Consider the following 20,281-nt stretch of genomic DNA (forward strand, 5'->3'; position numbering starts at 1 on the left):
CTGACTTGGGCGTTAGTAGCATGTGTGGACCAGGTGTTTGCTATGATCTCTGTGAGACAGTCACTTGTATGTGCCACGCGTTTAATGGAGAAAGCGTATGGCTGGGTTGGCAGGGAGGTCATGTGGAAGGTGTTGCAGTTATGTGGGTAAATGGAAATTTACTAAATGCAGTGCGAGAAAGAAGGGAGGAGGTTGAGTGGCTACCAGTGAAGGAGGTAGGTCTGCGTTAAGGATGTGATGAGGCACAATAGGGTGGTTTGAGTGTAAGCTTGAACTGGGGAGGAAGAGAGGTGTTTTAGGTCCCTGGGAACGGGCGTGGCAGTGGGTGGAGCCATGAGGATGTTGTGTCACAGGAAGGGTAAGGGGACTGCAGTCCTGGGGGCGTTAAGATGCGCATGGAAGGAGAGGTCAATGTCTGCTGGGAAAAACATCATTAGTATCTTCGAAGGTAAGGTGGTCCCGAGAGTGTTGTATGGATACGCGTCTTGAGCCACGAACGAAAAAAAGAAAGGAAGATGGACGTCCCGGTATGATTCAAGTCTTGGTATCTCATCTACACAGATCAGGAACAACAGTAGCGCTAGTGAGTCCTGCAGGACACTTCTGGTTCCTTTAATCCAGTTTAAAGAGGTTTTGTGTAATGTGGTGCAAGTTCACTGCTGAGGCGAAGTTAAGCAGTGCCATGTATTCCGTACGTTTCAGACCTGTTTGATTCAGCGGACACACTCGCATCCCAGGTTTAGCATCTTCACAATTGAACACATAGAAAAAAAGAAATATTCAAACAGTAGAGTTAGCAGTGCGTGGTTATCTGACGGCATCAAAAGTCATGTGGGATTAAGACGGAGAGAGCTTTTTTCCTGTCACCCTGGGAGACAGCCAGCACCAACCCCCTGGCAGACAAGATGCAGGAGCTGTAGCCTAAGTCCATGGATACCAACGGATTAGACTAATGTTGTCTGCTGGTGGGTTTATCCCCCTCGCAGTATTTACCTACCGATGGCTGACAACACTGCCCCAGTAAAAAATATTGAAGAATAGTAACGATATTCTAAAGAGAACGAAATACACACAGCATTTATCTACTGGTTCGAATCTTTTAATGTTTAATAAATTTGCTTTACAAGGACATCAAGAAACAGGATATCATTTATTTTTTTCGCCATACAACGATCATCAATGTAAAAATTTCCTTTCGAGAGGAATCTGTCTCATCATAGTGTCCCAAACAAAAAGGAAAGATAATCTGTAATCAAAAAACATATTATGAAGCGAATGGCGGAGTTATACTCTGATAAACACAAATTTCAACAAAATCGGCGAAAGAGCAACGGCGAAGGAAGAATACTTTAATGAAAGAAAACTGTAGATAAGCATAGCAAGCATTAGAGAAAATGTTAAAGGGATTTTTTGATACGGTAAAGGTGCTGTTCCTTGCAGGTTCCAAAAGAAATGGCCTATATATTTATTTACCATCATCATTTTTCCATCGTCATGCGGTGGCTTAAGTGTACGTCGTCTTTTGTTAGTTTTCCAAAACTTGGGCTCGTTATCCTATTGCTGAAGGCAGACAAAGGACAGGTAGGGAAACATACCACCTTGAGAGACGCTACGAGAAATGTCATCTAGATTTTCAGTTGCTTGTCATTTTATTGCTATCAGAAAAAGAAAATCAACTAGACGTTGCTAGAAATTAATCAGTACTCCAAAACGTGACTGTAGACTCCAAGAGTCAAGATTTAATCTTATCTAGTTAAGAAGGCAAAGCATGTCCTGTTAAAAATTCTAGCAGCCATCTTGAACACAGTAATGTATACTGTTTAAGTTATGGGACATAGAGGGTTCCATCTTCCTTGGTTTAAGGATGGTACGCTGGTGTCTTGCAAATATTTTGTAGTACATGAGTACGACAACATAAAGCCTTAAGTACGACGATTTAAGTTGGAGCACGATGATTGCAGCCTCAATACAGCGATGGCTCTAGCCCGATGTACGATGAGTAAAGTTATTATACTGAGGGCTTAAGCTATCGTACTCGAGGGATTAAGTCATCGTACGTTGAAGATATTTATATAACAACTACCGAAAAGCATAGGGGAATAGATATCTTCAAGTTCCTCTTTCTTCAAGGAATAATTTCCCAGAGATAGAAAGCAATGTTTTTAGAGTACAGCATTATGATCGTTCTTAGAAACTTGAATAACGTAGATGATTTCGTTTTTTGTTAGTAAACCATACAGCGAAGAACTGATAAAATTCACTTTAATTAGTCGATTTTATTCCCGAAATAATCTATATCATTCAAAAAACTAGTTTCACTGGAAAGGAAGCTAAAAAAAAAAAAAAGTTCAGGTGGTGTATGCTAATTTCCTTGTTCACTTATGAAAGTCACTCTACCGATCTCTTATCATATTAAGTTGTTGAAAATTATTCAGAAGAGGACAGCATATCTCAAAGCGAGACCAACGTACGGTATGAATAATCTACACAAAGTTGACGTACAACTCTTCCTTCCAATAACAACTCGCCGTTCCCCCGCGTTTGTAAAGACTACGAGCCCAAACATTAGGCGCGTCATGGAACCACAATCATTCAAAAAGTAAATTGAAACCATAAAATTTAGGTTACTGAGATGATAAGAAAATCCGAAGCTAATGAAATGTTTTTCATGATAAATTAAGGACTAGAAATCGTTATAATTCATTACACAAATAATGTTAGGTATTTATCTCATGTGAGAGAGCCGTTTGTTGACAAAAGTAGCTACGCCGAAGATGTAAAGGTTATAATACAGTGGAACTGTAAATTCATCAAAAATGGTAAAGAATGGGTTTAATATGATTTTACCGCTACCATGAACATTATACTGTTACCCAAGTAACTTGACATCTGCTATTTTTCTGTACTGAGGCCTTATTTAACGTAGTCTTGTTAGTGGCAAGGCAAATGTAATTCACACAATCCTGTGTTTGGCAACTGGTAATCTAACAATAACGTGAGTATTGTAGTGTTTTGCTGTGATCTATTCGTGGCGTTTTAAGATATTGGAAAGATTACTATAAACTAATAGAAATTGTAACGTTTACACTTCATTTGACTCGTTAATAGTGGGAAAGGTGGAAAGGCAATGGCACGTTGTTGTAAGATTCACCTAATGTTGTGGTGTTAGAGGATTTCTCTCAGGGGGTGCGAATTTTAGAGCAACAGTGCTACTGAATACAATATAGGGCCATTAAGCATTCTTGTTAGCTTACAGTTATCAGTTATCGTTTTTTTACAGAAAGAATGTACGTATTGGTTACACTGCGGTCAAATATTTAAGTACGAATGGGTCAGTCGTTATCATGCAGATATTGCACTTCATGTGTGCTTCTCTTTTGTCTGGGCTTCGGACTGTTCCTATAAATGATTTTGTAAATTCTATGATAAAGTGGTCATTGAGGTATGCTGTTGTTGGGGGACCATGAGGCGGAGCCCTCTGGGATAAAGGTTAGTTTATCTCCACATCGTTGTTGGCTCTGGTTATTGAGTAAATTTGGTTTGCAGTGGTGTTGTGTGATATAATGAATATTATAGTATTTACAGAGCATGAATTTGAATATTATATCTTATTAAATGATACCAAACTAAGTAGTAGTAATGAGGGTTATGTACATATGGGAAATATTGGGGTTTATTAATGCAAGAGTTGTTAAAACACATAGAAGATTATCAACAGGCCCCATGAAAACCTTACGTAATTGAACTTGGTAACAAAAATGATGGTATAAATACATCATCATTCAATTCCTCTACTGTTGGGGGTCACATAGCTGCTCGCTGTCTTGTCTTTTTGTTTACGTCTGGTACCATTTCCATGGTACTCTGTCATAGTGTAGCTGACATATTTTGACTAAAATATTGAATCATCTTTTTCATTTAATGCTTGTTCAGTTTTCCGTATGAGCAAGTTAGTACCAGGAACACATGAAGAATAGGCCTCATTCACTTACATCCATACTCGACTTTTCAGATAAGATTCTCAATAATTGTTTACTTGTGCAAACAACTGATTTTGACTTACCTTGTACATTGTGGTTGTAGACCTTCACATCCCCGGATAAATTCCTAGCTGATGTATGGCTGCATCTTATCCATGGATAAGCTGTATTGTTAACAAGCTTAAAACACTGCTAGAATAAATGTTATGCATCATAGACGACCTATATTATCAAAGAAAGTGTACCTGTATTATTACTGTGAAAGCTAGATTTATGCAACAATTATGATAGTAATTTTTACAGTAAAGAAATTTCTTGTGTCAGTGTTTATGTATTTGAAGAAAATAGTTATTTTTTCATTTACTCACAAATGTAAATTATAATAGAATTCATGAATAATGTGAATTGAGTGTAAACAATACATATAAGAAGTAGGAAATATGTAATTCATGCTAAGGGATATATGAAATTTTACTTGGTAAGAAATCAAATGATTAATGTGTTTAGGTGAATGTAGAATGCAGTCATTAAGGGCACAAGATACACTTTCACACATCAATATAGAAGAAAGCATGCTACCATTTGGGTATTTTTTTGAGTATTGTATGATATAGAGAGATTCTGTAAGAGAAAATATTTTTCTTTTTATGGACTAACTAACTCCTCAGAAAGTTTGTGTGCATTATTACATGACAGCTAGAGACTAAGTGTGAACGAATGGGGCCTTTGTTGTCTTCCTAGCGCTACCCCATACACATGAGGGGGAGGGGGTTGTTATTTCATGTGTGGCGGGGTGGTGATGGGAATGAATAAAGGCAGACAGTATGAATTATGTACATGTGTATATATGTATATGTCTGTGTGTGTGTATAAATATGTATACATTGAGATGTATAGGTATGTATATTCGTGTGTGTGGAGGTGTATGTATATACATGTGTATGTGGGTGGCATGGGCCATTCTTTCGTCTGTTTCCTTGTGCTACCTCGCTAATGCCGGAAACAGCGACAAAGCAAAATAAAGAATATAAATGATATATATATATATATATATATATATATATATATATATATATATATATATTATTTTTATATTTTTTTATTATACTTTGTCGCTGTCTCCCGCGTTTGCGAGGTAGCGCAAGGAAACAGACGAAAGAAATGGCCCAACCCCCCTCCATACACATGTATATACATACGTCCACACACGCAAATATACATACCTACACAGCTTTCCATGGTTTACCCCAGACGCTTTACATGCCTTGATTCAATCCACTGACAGCACGTCAACCCCGGTATACCACATCGCTCCAATTCACTCTATTCCTTGCCCTCCTTTCACCCTCCTGCATGTTCAGGCCCCGATCACACAAAATCTTTTTCACTCCATCTTTCCACCTCCAATTTGGTCTCCCTCTTCTCCTCGTTCCCTCCACCTCCGACACATATATCCTCTTGGTCAATCTTTCCTCACTCATTCTCTCCATGTGCCCAAACCACTTCAAAACACCCTCTTCTGCTCTCTCAACCACGCTCTTTTTATTTCCACACATCTCTCTTACCCTTACGTTACTCACTCGATCAAACCACCTCACACCACACATTGTCCTCAAACATCTCATTTCCAGCACATCCATCCTCCTGCGCACAACTCTATCCATAGCCCACGCCTCGCAACCATACAACATTGTTGGAACCACTATTCCTTCAAACATACCCATTTTTTTTATATATATATATATATATATATATATATATATATATATATATATATATATATATATATACAAATATATATAGTGTATGTCACCATTTTCTCAATCACTCTCCCACACTACTTACCAAGTACACCAAAAATTTTTTTCAACTCTTTGAACATTTACTGTTTACCACTTTATACAACAGCCCAAATAGGCATGCCTATTTACCTATCTTTTCTCTTTCTTGAGCAACTTATTTTTTTCATCCTACTGTTCACTAACTATTCTCACATGTCAGCACTGCTTCCCTAAAAACCTCCTATTTCTCACCTTTTGCCACTCTTCACTCAAAATCTCCTAGTATCTCATCACACAAACCTACCAGTTCCATTTAAGACATGGTTTTTACGGTGTTAAACTTTTCAAGTGAGCACTTTTAAAAAAGTATGCCCGTGGGGTTGCTAAGGCAACGAAGAGTTACTGAAGGGCATGATAAACTATCCACTTGAGAAAACTACCTAGTCATAATTTTCCGGTTACAAGGACCGTAACTTGTGCTCCATCACTCACATTTAATGATTTATTTACTGCTTGTGATGTAAAAATAGAGAAGGGGGCCAGGTGAGGATATTCCCTCAAAGGCCCAGTCCTCTGTTCTCAACGCTACCTCGCTAATGCGGAAAATGGCGAATAGTATAAAAGAAAGAAAGAATACATATATATATATGATTCATGTGAGAAACTGCAGAAGCTGGTGACTGAGTTTGGTAAAGTGTGTGAAAGAAGAAAGTTAAGAGTAAATGTGAACAAGAGCAAGGTTATTAGGTACAGTAGGGTTGAGGGTCAAGTCAATTAGGAGGTAAGTCTGAATGGAGAAAAACTGGAGGAAGTAAAGTGTTTTAGATATCTGGGAGTGGATCTGGCAGCGGATGGAACCATGGAAGCGGAAGTGGATCATAGGGTGGGGGAGGGGGCGAAAATTCTGGGAGCCATGAAGAATGTGTGGAAGTCGAGAACATTATCTCGGAAAGCAAAAATGGGTATGTTTGAAGGAATAGTGGTTCCAACAATGTTGTATGGTTGCGAGGCGTGGCCTATGGATAGAGTTGTGCGCAGGAGGGTGGATGTGCTGGAAATGAGATGTTTGAGGACAATGTGTGGTGTGAGGTGGTTTGATCGAGTAAGTAACGTAAGGGTAAGAGAGATGTGTGGAAATAAAAAGAGCGTGGTTGAGAGAGCAGAAGAGGGTGTTTTGAAATGGTTTGGGCACATGGAGAGAATGAGTGAGGAAAGATTGACCAAGAGGATATATGTGTCGGAGGTGGAGGGAACGAGGAAAAGTGGGAGACCAAATTGGAGGTGGAAAGATGGAGTGAAAAAGATTTTGTGTGATCGCGGCCTGAACATGCAGGAGGGTGAAAGGAGGGCAAGGAATAGAGTGAATTGGATCGATGTGGTATACCAGGGTTGATGTGCTGTCAGTGGATTGAATCAGGGCATGTGAAGCGTCTGGGGTAAACCATGGAAAGCTGTGTAGGTATGTATATTTGCGTGTGTGGACGTATGTATATACATGTGTATGGGGGTGGGTTGGGCCATTTCTTTCGTCTGTTTCCTTGCGCTACCTCGCAAACGCGGGAGACAGCGACAAAGCAAAAAAAAAAAAAAAAAAAATATATATATATATATATATATATATATATATATATATATATATACGTGTGTGGTTTCAGTGCATTATACACGACAGCTAGGGACTTGGGAAGGAGACTTGTGTGAGGAAGTACCAGGAGAGACTGAGTACAGAATGGAAAAGGGTGAGAACAAAGGACGTAAGGGGAGTGGGGGAGGAATGGGATGTATTTAGGGAAGCAGTGATGGCCTGCGCAAAAGATGCTTGTGGTATGAGAAGCGTGGGAGGTGGGCAGATTAGAAAGGGTAGTGAATGGTGGGATGAAGAAGTAAAATTATTAGTGAAAGAGAAGAGAGAGGCATTTGGACGATTTTTGCAGGGAAATAATGCAAATGAGTGGGAGATGTATAAAAGAAAGAGGCAGGAGGTCAAGAGAAAGGTGCAAGAGGTGAAAAAGAGGGCAAATGAGAGTTGGGGTGAGAGAGTATCATTAAATTTTAGGGAGGATAAAAAGATGTTTTGGAAGGAGGTAAAGTGCGTAAGACAAGGGAACAAATGGGAACTTCAGTGAAAGGGGCTAATGGGGAGGTGAAAACAAGTAGTGGTGATGTGAGAAGGAGATGGAGTCAATATTTTGAAGGTTTGTTGAATGTGCTTGATGATAGAGTGGCAGATATAGGGTCTTTTGGTCGAGTGGTGTGCAAAGTGAGAGGTTTAGGGAGAATGATTTGGTAAACAGAGAAGAGGTAGTAAAAGCTTGTGGAAGATGAAAGCCGGAAAGGCAGTGGGTTTGGATGGTATTGCAGTGGAATTTATTAAAAAAGGGGGTGACTGTATTGTTGACTGGTTGGTAAGGTTATTTAATGTATGTATGACTCATGATGAGGTGCCTGAGGATTGGCGGAATGCTTGCATAGTGCCATTGTACAAAGGCAAAGGGGATAAAAGTGAGTGCTCAAATTACAGAGGTATAAGTTTGTTGAGTATTCCTGGTAAATTATATGGTAGGGTATTGATTGAGAGGGTGAAGGCGTGTACAGAGCATCAGATTGGGGAAGAGCAGTGTGGTTTCAGAAGTGGTAGAGGACGTGTGGATCAGGTGTTTGCTTTGAAGAATGTATGTGAGAAATACTTAGAAAAACAAATGGATTTGTATGTAACATTTATGGATCTGGAGAAGGCATATGATAGAGTTGATAGAGATGCTCTGTGGAAGGTTTTAAGAATTTATGGTGTGGGAGGCAAGTTGTTAGAAGCAGTGAAAAGTTGTTATCGAGGATGTAAGGCATGTGTACGTGTAGGAAGAGAGGAAAGGGATTGGTTCTCAGTGAATGTAGGTTTGCAACAGGGGTGTGTGATGTCTCCATGGTTGTTTAATTTGTTTATGGATGGGGTTGTTAGGGAGGTGAATGCAAGAGTTTTGGAAAGAGGGGCAAGTATGCAGTCTGTTGTGGATGAGAGAGCTTGGGAAGTGAGTCAGTTGTTGTTCGCTGATGATACAGCGCTGGTGGCTGATTCATGTAAGAAACTGCAGAAGCTGGTGACTGAGTTTGGTAAAGTGTGTGAAAGAAGAAAGTTAAGAGTAAATGTGAATAAGAGCAAGGTTATTAGGTACAGTAGGGTTGAGGGTCAAGTCAATTGGGAGGTAAGTTTGAATGGAGAAAACCTGGAGGAAGTAAAGTGTTTTAGATATCTGGGAGTGGATCTGGCAGCGGATGGAACCATGGAAGCGGAAGTGAATCATAGGGTGGGGGAGGGGGCGAAAATTCTGGGAGCCTTGAAGAATGTTTGGAAGTCGAGAACATTATCTCGGAAAGCAAAAATGGGTATGTTTGAAGGAATAGTGGTTCCAACAATGTTGTATGGTTGCGAGGCGTGGGCTATGGATAGAGTTGTGAGCAGGAGGATGGATGTGCTGGAAATGAGATGTTTGAGGACAGTATGTAGTGTGAGGTGGTTTGATCGAGTAAGTAATGTAAGGGTGAGAGAGATGTGTGGAAATAAAAAGAGTGTGGTTGAGAGAGCAGAAGAGGGTGTTTTGAAATGGTTTGGTCACATGGAGAGAATGAGTGGGAAAAGATTGACCAAGAGGATATATGTGTCGGAGGTGGAGGGAACGAGAAGTGGGAGACCAAATTGGAGGTGGAAAGATGGAGTGAAAAGGATTTTGTGTGATCGGGGCCTGAACATGCAGGAGGGTGAAAGGAGGGCAAGGAATAGAGTGAATTGGAGCGATGTGGTATACAGGGGTTGACGTGCTGTCAGTGGATTGAGTCAAGGCATGTGAGGCGTCCAGGGTAAACCATGGAAAGCTGTGTAGGTATGTATATTTGCGTGTGTGGACGTGTGTATGTACATGTGTATGGGGGGGGTTGGGCCATTTCTTTCGTCTGTTTCCTTGCGCTACCTCGCAAACGCGGGAGACAGCGACAAAGTATAAAAAAAAAAAAATATATATATATATATATATATATATATATATATATATATATATATATATATATATAAACCATTGGTTAGATGTATATGAATTACATCTTCATTGGGTATATAGAAGTATTTGTTATGCAACGTTTTGGTTAACTCTTCTTTCAGATGGACATAGGAAATAACGTGCCAAACAGATGGCCAAAACTGCTTGACATGACGAAGGAGGAATGTCGAAAAGCTCTTCGTGCATTAGGTAAGATATTTCACTGCTTTTCTATATTGTTTAGATTTTAAAATGTACACTTATTTCATTTATTCAGAAAAAAGACTTTTATGATTTAATTCTTTTGCAAGAAGGTTTTAAAAAGTAGATTGTTTGATGTAAAGTACATTAGATATTTAGGCTTTTCAGGATACATTTCCCTCTCCAGCATCAAGGTTTACAAATCATTTTCTTTTGGAGTTACTGAAAAATATTTTCAGCACTTTGAGGAGGATGTCATATGAGATATAAGGGTTGACACAAATCTCTGTACATGGTTGCAGAATGTTGTGATTGAACCATGTATAGGGATATCTTGGGAAAAAAAAATTCCATATATCCTAATGTTGTGGTGCAAATTTGGACACAGTAGATATAACAGGTTAATCACAAGCTTTTTGAGGTGAGAGCTTAATACAGTTTATGAAGTGATGCACATTGTTATTCATGATGTTCCACAGAACTCACCACATATAGCCAAGTGGTATCAGTCTTACGGGCCCAAGGAGAACTTACTAAAGAGAAGAGAAAGCTTCTAAATGATCTTCAGACTATATTTTCCATCACCCTCGAAAGACACCGTGCAGAGATCCGTAGAGCAGTTAATGATGAAAAGCTCAACACTATTGCTGATACGTAAGTAACAAAACTGACACCTGCACAGTATAGTTAGGGCATAAGACATAGTATAGCATGCTTTATTTCTAATAAAGGATGATGCAGAACTGATGATGCAGAACTGTCATTGTAAAGAAAAGTAGGTAAAATCATAAAATGCAATTACATTTGTGCAGCTTGCAGTGAAGATACAGTGGAAATGTTGAGAAGATAAACACAGTGTTACTGTTCATGTGTTAGCATGGGCCTGCCAGGGGTCTGGCTCACATGAGTTCAAATCCTGGAGGTGGCATTTGGCTCATGTCTAACCGAGTTGTTCATCCCAGCTGGTGTTATGTGGAGGGTTACCTGTACGTAATTATGTACTGCAGTGTATAAAACATTTAAAGATATTTAGTATATTTGCCCAAATTTTTTCATTGTCTCCACTTCTAATAAGTGTAAGATAGATTGATTTTGAGTTTGGTGATTACATAGAAGATGAAGTACTTGGTATGGCATCAGGCATAGCTGAGGTTGAGACGACAAGAGAGGTAGGAGGCTGTTCATGCATTTCATCCATCATAGGAGGTGGTGCTGATGTGCATGGAGGCCCATTGAATTGTAGACTTGGCTTTGTAGCACCATGCATAGGTGATGGGCTTTGTAAAGGGGTAGGAGCTGCAGTTCCAGGACACATACAATGCTTTGAAGCCTTTGTTTCTTGAAGCTTAGCTTCTCCCAGTTTGATTTCTCACAGATATGTTACGCATTCATTATTTCACTGGATGTTAAAACTCTGCTCCTAAGTCCTTATGTACCGATCTTCTTTCATTCCCTGCTAACACACCCTCAGATAATGCACTAACTCAATCTGATCTGATTTTGGGGAAACATTCCTTAATAATGTTTCCTCAAGTTGTGCACTGATGAACTCCAATCTCATCCTTGTAGGATTTCAACTTTCTATGTAATGATAACATAAGATTTTTCTTTATTTACATCATTACACTTAGTAGCATCACCTGGATGCCATTATTAAGGACAGATTGATAGCAAAAATATGGAGATATATGAAAAAAGTATGGAGTTCTTTTTTTTTCCTCTGGAGTGGGCAGACAGTGACAAAGTGATGGGCTGTGGCAGCTTGTTGGAAACTGAGCAGTGCCCTTTGAACCTATTGCATCATTTTGGCAGGAATTTCAGATGTGTCAGCATTTGAATTTTGGATATTTTAGTACCGTAGACATCTCGACTTGAGATTTTTACGTTATTTGAAAATTTTTATGAATTTTTTTTTACTTGAATCACATTATCTCAAATATTTTTATAGATTGGCTGGGCCCAACACAGGAGTTGAATGGGCAGTGGAAGGTCGACGCCTGATACCGCTCATGCCCCGTGTCCCTCCACAAACTGCATACACTGCCATTGCAACTCGAATGGCCCTTTTGTATTATGGCATCAATGCCAAAATGCCATCCCCAGCCTCAACAGCTTTGTATGGCAAAATGGATGGTAAGTAAAGTATGTTGATGTGATCTCTCAGCTTTAGTCTTTCAGCATATATTTTGATAAAAGAAAGTTTACCTATTATACAAAAGGATTTTTCTGTTAATGGCATACTGACTTAGATACTAGTGCATTCTTAATCATACAGGTCTCCCCAGAAAATTGGAATGGATGGATGGCCAGACCAAAATAGAGTAGTGTTCTGCACCTGTTATATCCTCCAATGAATGTTTCACTTCGATTGCACATGTGTGTAATGTTATAAACAGAAATTGCATTGATCAGTTTTACTACTGCATTTATTTATGTTCAGACTTGCTGTAATTTTTTTCATTAAAACGTTGCAGAAGGGTATATAGTGAAGGTTTGAACAGATTCAATCTCAATAAATGGATCTATAATAGATAATATAAAAGACGTCTCTCTTCTATGTATTCCATAGATCTTGGTGCAGAATCTGAGGATACAGACTCTGAGGAAGAGACTGATGGACTTAGATTTATCTCAGGTGCTATGGTGCCACAACAGTACAACAGTGATCAGGGATCATACACTACACTGCCACTCTCACAGGCCCGGTTATCTAAGCTGCCTCCGTAAGTACATGCAAAAAACTTTTAATTTTAATGTATAGTATGTACATGAAATACCCTTTTTTTCATACTTTTGTTTTTATATTTGCATTTCTTGCAAATAAGCTATGGCACTGCCTTTGCACAGTGGTGAGGTGTGAGGGTTTCAGAAAGAAGGAGGAAAAATTGGATTTTAGAAACACTAAACTTAATTTGGTTTCATTTGGGAAATCTTATAAATATATGGATGTACAAAGTTAGATATAATGAGATATAATTGGAATTGAAATAGAGACATTGGAATGGATATAAAAGAAATGGAAGAATGCAGAACTGAGTCATCAATGTATGAATGTATTTGGTTACCTTGTGAAGAAATAAGTTAATTGATGAAAGGGTGGAAGAGGAGAAAATTACAGGACAGGATCTTGGGGAACACTGGTGTTGATAGAAAAAGGATTCATGGGTTGTTTATCATCATATGCAAAAATGGGCCAACTTCCCCCACATATGAAAGGGAGGGCTGCCAAGGTTCATAAAAACCTTAATTTATTTTTAGCCATTTTAAGAATCTAGTAGGAAGAAGATCCAAAATTATTAAAAGCAAAGATCTAATAAACAAGCTAGATGCATCTAGTGTATCACTGAACAATGAGGTAGTGAAGATGAAGGTCATCTGCTTTATGTTAAGTTATATGGAAAAATAGAAGAGGTTGGACCCAGGTCTGGGCCTCAGAGAAGTGACTCCATGCCTCCTCTTTTTGTTTAGCCTGTTTAGACCCTGAAGATCAGGCCCAAATCAAAACCTTTTGAGATGTGGACGTCAACAAGTATAAGATGCCAAAAATTTCTGTGAAACGATGACCAGATATTTCCAACATAGGAAAGGATATCAGTGATGAATATCTTTAAAAACCATATTAATGATCAAGAAGTTGTGAAATTCAGGATCCCTAAGGAATTCAGTGTTTAGGAGAGTGTAAAAGTTTTTTCATGATTACCTTTCCTACCTGGTGAAGAAGCGTGAAGGACAAAGGAACATAAACTCCTTTGCCCTCATCCAATATCTAGCTGTCATTTATAATGAACCAAAATCAGAGTCTTTCCCATGTTAAACCTCATAGAATTCTGCATGGTTAAATGATCATGTTGCATGCCCTGTTTCATCTCACTGACAGTTCATCTTTTCCCGTGTACCATATCTGCCCAATTCATTTGGTCTAATGAATCCCTTTTGCTATCCTTAATGTTTTGGCCCTGATACCCTCAAGCCCTCCTCACTTCATCGTTCCATCTCCTTTTCAGATTACCCCTTCTCTTGTGCTCCTTCCATTTCTGATGCATATATCTACAAGTCAGCCTTCCTTTGTTCATCCTTTCCATTGGCCAGAACCAATGTAGCATGCACTGTTAGACCCTCGGTAAAAACTTCACTTATCACGCTTCTCTGACACTATCATTCCTCGCACAATCAACTTACCTCATACCACATGATGACCATGGCCATTCCATTTCCACTGCACTTACCCACTTCTGTTCTTTGACATTCAGGGCTCAAGGTTCCCTTCTTAAAAATGAAGTTAGGGCAACTATACCCCAAACATAGCTAGTTTTGCCCTGACACATGGTGACGTTTTCTTCCACATGTTCATTAATGGACCTAGTACCAGAGCTCCCTTCCACTGTATAGCTTATTTCAGCTTCTATGATTCCATCAGTTGCTGTGTCCACTTTCAGGTACCAAAATCTTTCCACATTTCCCACATCCTTCCCATTTAAGCTGATACTGAAACCATCCTATCACATTCCCCTTGTTGTACCTCATTACCTTACTTTTGTTCACATTTACTCTCAACATTTTCCTTTCTTACAAACACCCAAATTCTAGCACCAGATTCTAGAGCTTATCACTGGAGTCAGCTGTCAGTACCATGTCAACTGCAAACAACATCTGGTTCATTTCTAATGCCCTCCCATCCCAAGCATACTTTAGACTTGCCCCATGCTCCAAGACCCTCACATTTACCTCTCACACCACATTGTCAATGAATAAATTACTGGTAAGCAGCCATGGTGACATCGTACACCCTTGATGTGGATCCACCCTTTCTGGGAACGACTCACCCTCATTTCTTCTTACTTACAATAGTGCCTTACTCTCCAAGTAAAACTCAACACATTTAGTAGCTTTCCAACTGCCCAAATAATTTAAAGCACCTTCCACAAAGCTTCTCTGTGAGCTTTGATTTATCCATTTTCCAGATTCATTAATGCCACATGCACATCACTTTCATCAAGTCTGATCCAAACACCCCCTATCTCTTCTAAAACTGCATTGCTCCATTTCAATTGGGAGTTTTGTGTGTTATTACATTCTCAGTCATTACTCTCCCATGCACCTTGCTAGGTTATTTCTTTGTAATTTAAACATTCATTTTTGACCCCTTTGCTTTTATATAAAGATACTTTACATGCATTCTTATCATCTCACATGGATTTTTGTGGAACTTTTGCTGTTGCCCTCATCTGTCCACATCCTACCTTCTGCTGCACATGCAAGTACTACCTCTTTAAATACATTTCAATCTTCTCACATTCCTCTTGTTTCATTTATTTGCACTATGCCATTCTTCACTCTGATACTATATCAGATAGAAATACATATTTATAAAACTAAATACATTGTTAGAAACACACAAACAATTGAAAGACTGGGGATGACAGATCTCTTGAAATAATGTGTTATGAATATTTACTAAGACAAGATGAACTGGTTGTAGCTATGGATGATTTTGAAGGTTGGAAAAACTAAAGGTGGTGATAATGGTGGAAGGAGAATACACAAAATGAATAGGAATTTTGAAAGGCTCATGTCTCCTTACATTTGGTAGTTACATTGTCTAATTATGAAACTATGCAAATTCAAAATTAATATATATCACCTGCTCCACTTCTTATCTTCAAGGATGTACTAATTTTCCTAGTGTTTAGAGTACTTTGGCTTTCTTTGGATGTTATATGATAATATAATTGTTAGCTGCCTTAGCTTGCTCTTTGTGATAAATAAAGTTATGGAGATTGAGATTTTTTGTAGGAAAGAAAATCGTGAAAATCATGAAACCCCAACTACTACATCATCGGGAGGGACTGGTGCTCCTATGAGTGTTGGCCCTGGAAGTGGTAGTAGTTGTGATAAAAGAAAGCGGAAGAGATCATCTTCAAGTGATCATCCTCTTCCTCCCCCACCTCCTCCCCCTGCTCCTCGGGAACTTCCTCCAGCACCTGGAACACCTACCAAACAGGTCAGGAAAGGCAAATTCTATTGAAATTAAGAATTGTATCACCTGTTTTTATCATCCTGGTAATATTCTTTGTTGCTGTTTGTTATAACGTTGTGTTAAAGTTTTGCTTTAGTACTAACCAGAAAATTCCCTTCTTTGCATGAAAGAGTTACAATTCACCTTGAAGGCTCAATCATCTCTTCCTAGCACACCTTGTTGACATGGGAAAAGATGAGAGGTATGAAAGAAGTTACGTAAAGCAATTGATAGAACTTCAGGGACAAATAATAGGCAGTCCTTTCCAGTTAAGGCAGCAACATCATATTATGGAGAGTCTTACAACCCTGGTGTTATTTGACCCTGCTACTTTTAGTGAGACTCTATCATTGCTAATGGATAGAAAGGAGTACTGTCCCTTTGAGGACCTTTGCACTGTAAAGAAGTCTGTCATTTCCCCTTTTCTACTCAGAATGCAGTTTTAGAGCTACAAGAGCCGCATAAAACTGGTCCAGGGGCTGTGCATTAACTTTGAATGTTACCAAAGCTGAATAGCTGTTTTAGCATATTTGTTATTACCATGCTCATGGTTGCAGACTTTTCTTGCTCTTTCACACTTTTTTGCCATCCCATATTACTGAGTTAGTGCCAGGAATGGATGAAGGAAAGTCCTCATTTTCTCACATACATTCTCTAGCTGTCAAACCACAGCCCCCTGTCCATTGCCATCCCATATTACTGAGTTAGTGCCAGGAACGGATGAAGGAAAGTCCTCATTTTCTCACATCCATTCTCTAGCTGTCAAACGACAGCCCCCTGTCCACAATCAGGCTTCACGTACTTCTGTTTGGTCCCCCCCAGGAGCTTCATACATCTTAATTAAGTCTATTGGCATTGTGTCGCCCCCTGTATACCACAACACTCCATTGTACTTTATCCCTTGCAGATTTGATTTGTCTTCGTGTTTCATACTGGAGGCTTCAATCACAGATGTAATATCAGAAAGGCTTAAAGATGTTGAGTTAAAAGGAAAAAAGAGAAAAGTAATCATTATTAGAGTTTTGAGGAGTTTGAAAAGAAATATTCTATAAAGGGGTAAATATAATATATCAGGAAAGAATGAGAAAGTAAAGAGTTCCAAAGCTTTGCGGTGTAAGGTAAGACATTGACATTAAAACTGTAAACACTTGAGTCCACATAGGCCTCACAGTAACCATGTGATACAGTTGTTGGCTCAGTAGTTCTTGGTCTGGCTTATTCCTGAGGCATTAAAGGAGACATTTCATGGGATAGAGTGATCTCATACTTTGATGTTCCAACCCACTGCAAGTGTTTTGTTGTGTCCAACCTTTGCTAGCAATGAAAGGAATGTCAAGACTCATCTATATGGAAACATACAATGATATACAATGAATTGCAACATATTTTCAGTGATGAAACTATGCTTATGTATGCCTCTGAACCGTAATAGGCATTCTTTATGTCAATCGTTTATGTGGTAAAAAAATTTTTTGCAGGTCTTTAGTTGCATCTATGGGAAATTGAGAGTTCAAAGTCCAATCAGGTTTTAAAACATTATAATGCTTGCAGCTGAGTGGTATAAATCGTCCCATGCCTGGTCCACCCATGAAGATCACAGTGACGGGGAATGTAGCCCGTGGCACACCTGGCACACCAGTATCTACTCTTGGGGGCCACACACAGAAGGTACTTTGTACATGTATGCTTAGTTGTCAGGGTATGTGTTTTTGCTGGATTTGAGATATCAGGCAGTGCTTTACTGAAGCTATATTAACCCTGTAGCCCATATGCTGATTTTAGATTGTTAAAGTGGAGGCCAGAGCTATCTTGCACCCTGTATGTCAGGATTACTAATCTTACTTTTTGTCTCAATAAAACTAGGTACCGGGCTAGTCTTAATATCTTCCAACATGCACCATACAACTATGTTTCCCATTTTTGTTTCTAACCTCACAATATTTGGCATCATTCTTTTCTTTCATTATGAATTATTTGATTTTTCTAATAAATGTGACAATCTTTTTGAAATAGCAAGTTTTTCACTTCCTCAAAAACTCTTCCATCTAAGCTTTGATGAGTAACCTTCAAACATTAAAAAGCATATGAAAAACAGTCCTTGAAATGGACACCAGCAATCCTTGCAAGTATAAACTGCATGATGTAGGATGGCTCTAGGTACTGCTTCTTGGTTGGGTAAGTTAGAAATGTGGTACTCCCCTCTGCATTTGCTCTCTGTTGCTTACCTTATTTGAAGGTTCATATTTTTAGGTTTATTGTGTTCTTATTATGTTTGGAAAGTTAATAGATATTATATAGATCTTCATGTCACTGTTTTATCCTTTCTAAGGTTTGATACAAAAATTTAACTCAGGTTTGCTTTCAGTATATAACTATAATACTGATGCTTCTTACAGTTTACTTTACTGATTGATATTCAAGAAGAGAGACTGCTTTGTTTTATTAGAAAACAAAGATTAAGATAATTATGGGTTGACTTAAAAGTTAGGTTGGTTGAGGGAACCAGGGCTGGAAACTTTTAGTAATGTGCAATTTTTTTGTTCATTTAACTTTATTAGGTAAAATTGGGGCTTTCAACTTAACTCACAGATTGTAGATACAAAGAAAGGTCATCTTCATCAAAACTAGTACTACAATTTTTAGTACATCGATGGGTGACTGAAGCTCACAAGTACATGATCTGTTTGCAGCCTCTTGGCAACAGATAGCTTTCATAAGATGTGAAAAGAGCGATATGTATACAAATTATTGGAAGCAATATTTCTGGTTTTTTTTATTGTAACTAACAATGAAATTATACTTTCCAGGTAATTCTTGTGTCAACATCTGGGGCGAGTGGTGTGGGTGGAAGTATGTACCAGCGTTCTCTCAGTGTTCCTGTAATGAAAGGTGGTACTGGAACACCTCCAAATGTGTTACGTGGTGTCCCGTCAGCTGGGAGTGCAGTACCTGCAAGTCAGATACAACCAGGTATAACATCTGTTATAATCATTTCATAATCTATTTCATTCATATATGAAGATCTTTTGTTGGTAAGCACTAGATCTGTAAATATGAAACCATTGTTCCAATTGGTCTCAGATACATTTATGTAATTCCTGTACTCGTATTGTCACTACATCTGTCCAGTTATACAATTTAGCTTTTCCGTGAATGGATGGAAGATGCAAAAGGTAGTTAAATGAAATATTTGGGTACTTTATTTACTGGAAGACATTTACTTATCATTTTTCTGAAAGTATGTATTGATCAGATTTTCATCATGAGAATGCTTTTTGGAAAAAAATATTTCAGAATGCAAATGGATGAAATGTTTACTAATGATATGAAAGGAAAACCAGTATGGAGAATGAATCATACATGAAAAGTCTTTACTCTGTGTCAGTTTTTGCAGTAATGAAGTTGCAGTTGTCAGAATCTACCATTTCATGTATGGCACATGACTGAAATTAGTTATGTATGTCACTGATGTTGCAAAGCCTAAAGGGGTACAATCCCCTGTTGGATGTTTCCCTTTCCCTTTAATATTCTTATTCGGGAGAAATATATTTTGAATCGTGTTAGGCAGAATAATGTGAAACTAGCATGGTGCAATATAGCAATAGGATCAGGTAACATTGGATTGGTTGTAGAGAACCACTTTATGATGATAATTTACAAAACATTAAGTAGACACAACTGTTAAGCATTTAGTGCCCTCAGCTTCAATTGGGCTCTAAAAAGTCTCTGATGAAACGTTACTTCTGCACCATGAACTTATAACTTTTATGTCCTTTCAAATACACACTGCAATTCATTCTCTCCATTGCATCCTTTTGTCCTTAATGTCTGGGCTGTGAGGCTGAATGCTGTCATGAGGCTGAACCAGGACATATGAAGTGGTTGAGGTAAACCTTGGAGTAGCCTGAAGGGCCTGGCACATGACAGCTAAGGATTGGACATGCACAAATAAAGTGGGAAAGACAATAACTTAGGAAAAAGACCTCCCAAAGAATAACATGAAAATAGCCACATTGTTTTTCTCCCATTAGAATTTCACTTAACTCTCATGTTTCACTTATTTCCATTGGTTCCTTGGGAATATGACTTTCGTATACAAATATCACTGTTGTAAAACTAAATCTGTATATATCCTCAGGGGGCAGTGTTGGTTCAGGGAGTATGATCGTTCCCTCTACATATTCTGGGGGTGGACCACTTGTTTCCGGAGGGATGCCACCATCAGGTAAGTGATGCTTTCTTTATGGTATCAGGATTTTTCTTCTTAATACCTTC

The 20,281-nt window shown here is 38.6% G+C and overlaps 1 protein-coding gene across 1 annotated transcript in view; it reads left to right on the forward strand.

The window, feature by feature from the left end:
• Positions 1–2,738: 2,738 nt before the first annotated feature.
• LOC139760082 (uncharacterized) overlaps positions 2,739–20,281 on the forward strand; it is a 53,955-nt gene continuing 36,412 nt past the window's right edge. The window contains exons 1-9 of the mRNA XM_071682890.1: positions 2,739–2,819; positions 9,912–9,999; positions 10,470–10,644; positions 11,939–12,123; positions 12,560–12,713; positions 15,784–15,991; positions 17,558–17,674; positions 18,814–18,976; positions 20,145–20,231. Of these exons, the coding sequence (XP_071538991.1) occupies positions 2,817–2,819; positions 9,912–9,999; positions 10,470–10,644; positions 11,939–12,123; positions 12,560–12,713; positions 15,784–15,991; positions 17,558–17,674; positions 18,814–18,976; positions 20,145–20,231 (1,180 nt within the window). The 5' untranslated portion in view covers positions 2,739–2,816. The remainder of the gene's footprint in view (positions 2,820–9,911; positions 10,000–10,469; positions 10,645–11,938; positions 12,124–12,559; positions 12,714–15,783; positions 15,992–17,557; positions 17,675–18,813; positions 18,977–20,144; positions 20,232–20,281) is intronic.

This window comes from Panulirus ornatus, chromosome 35, assembly GCF_036320965.1.
Source record: "Panulirus ornatus isolate Po-2019 chromosome 35, ASM3632096v1, whole genome shotgun sequence".
In the NCBI taxonomy this organism is placed as follows: domain Eukaryota; kingdom Metazoa; phylum Arthropoda; class Malacostraca; order Decapoda; family Palinuridae; genus Panulirus; species Panulirus ornatus.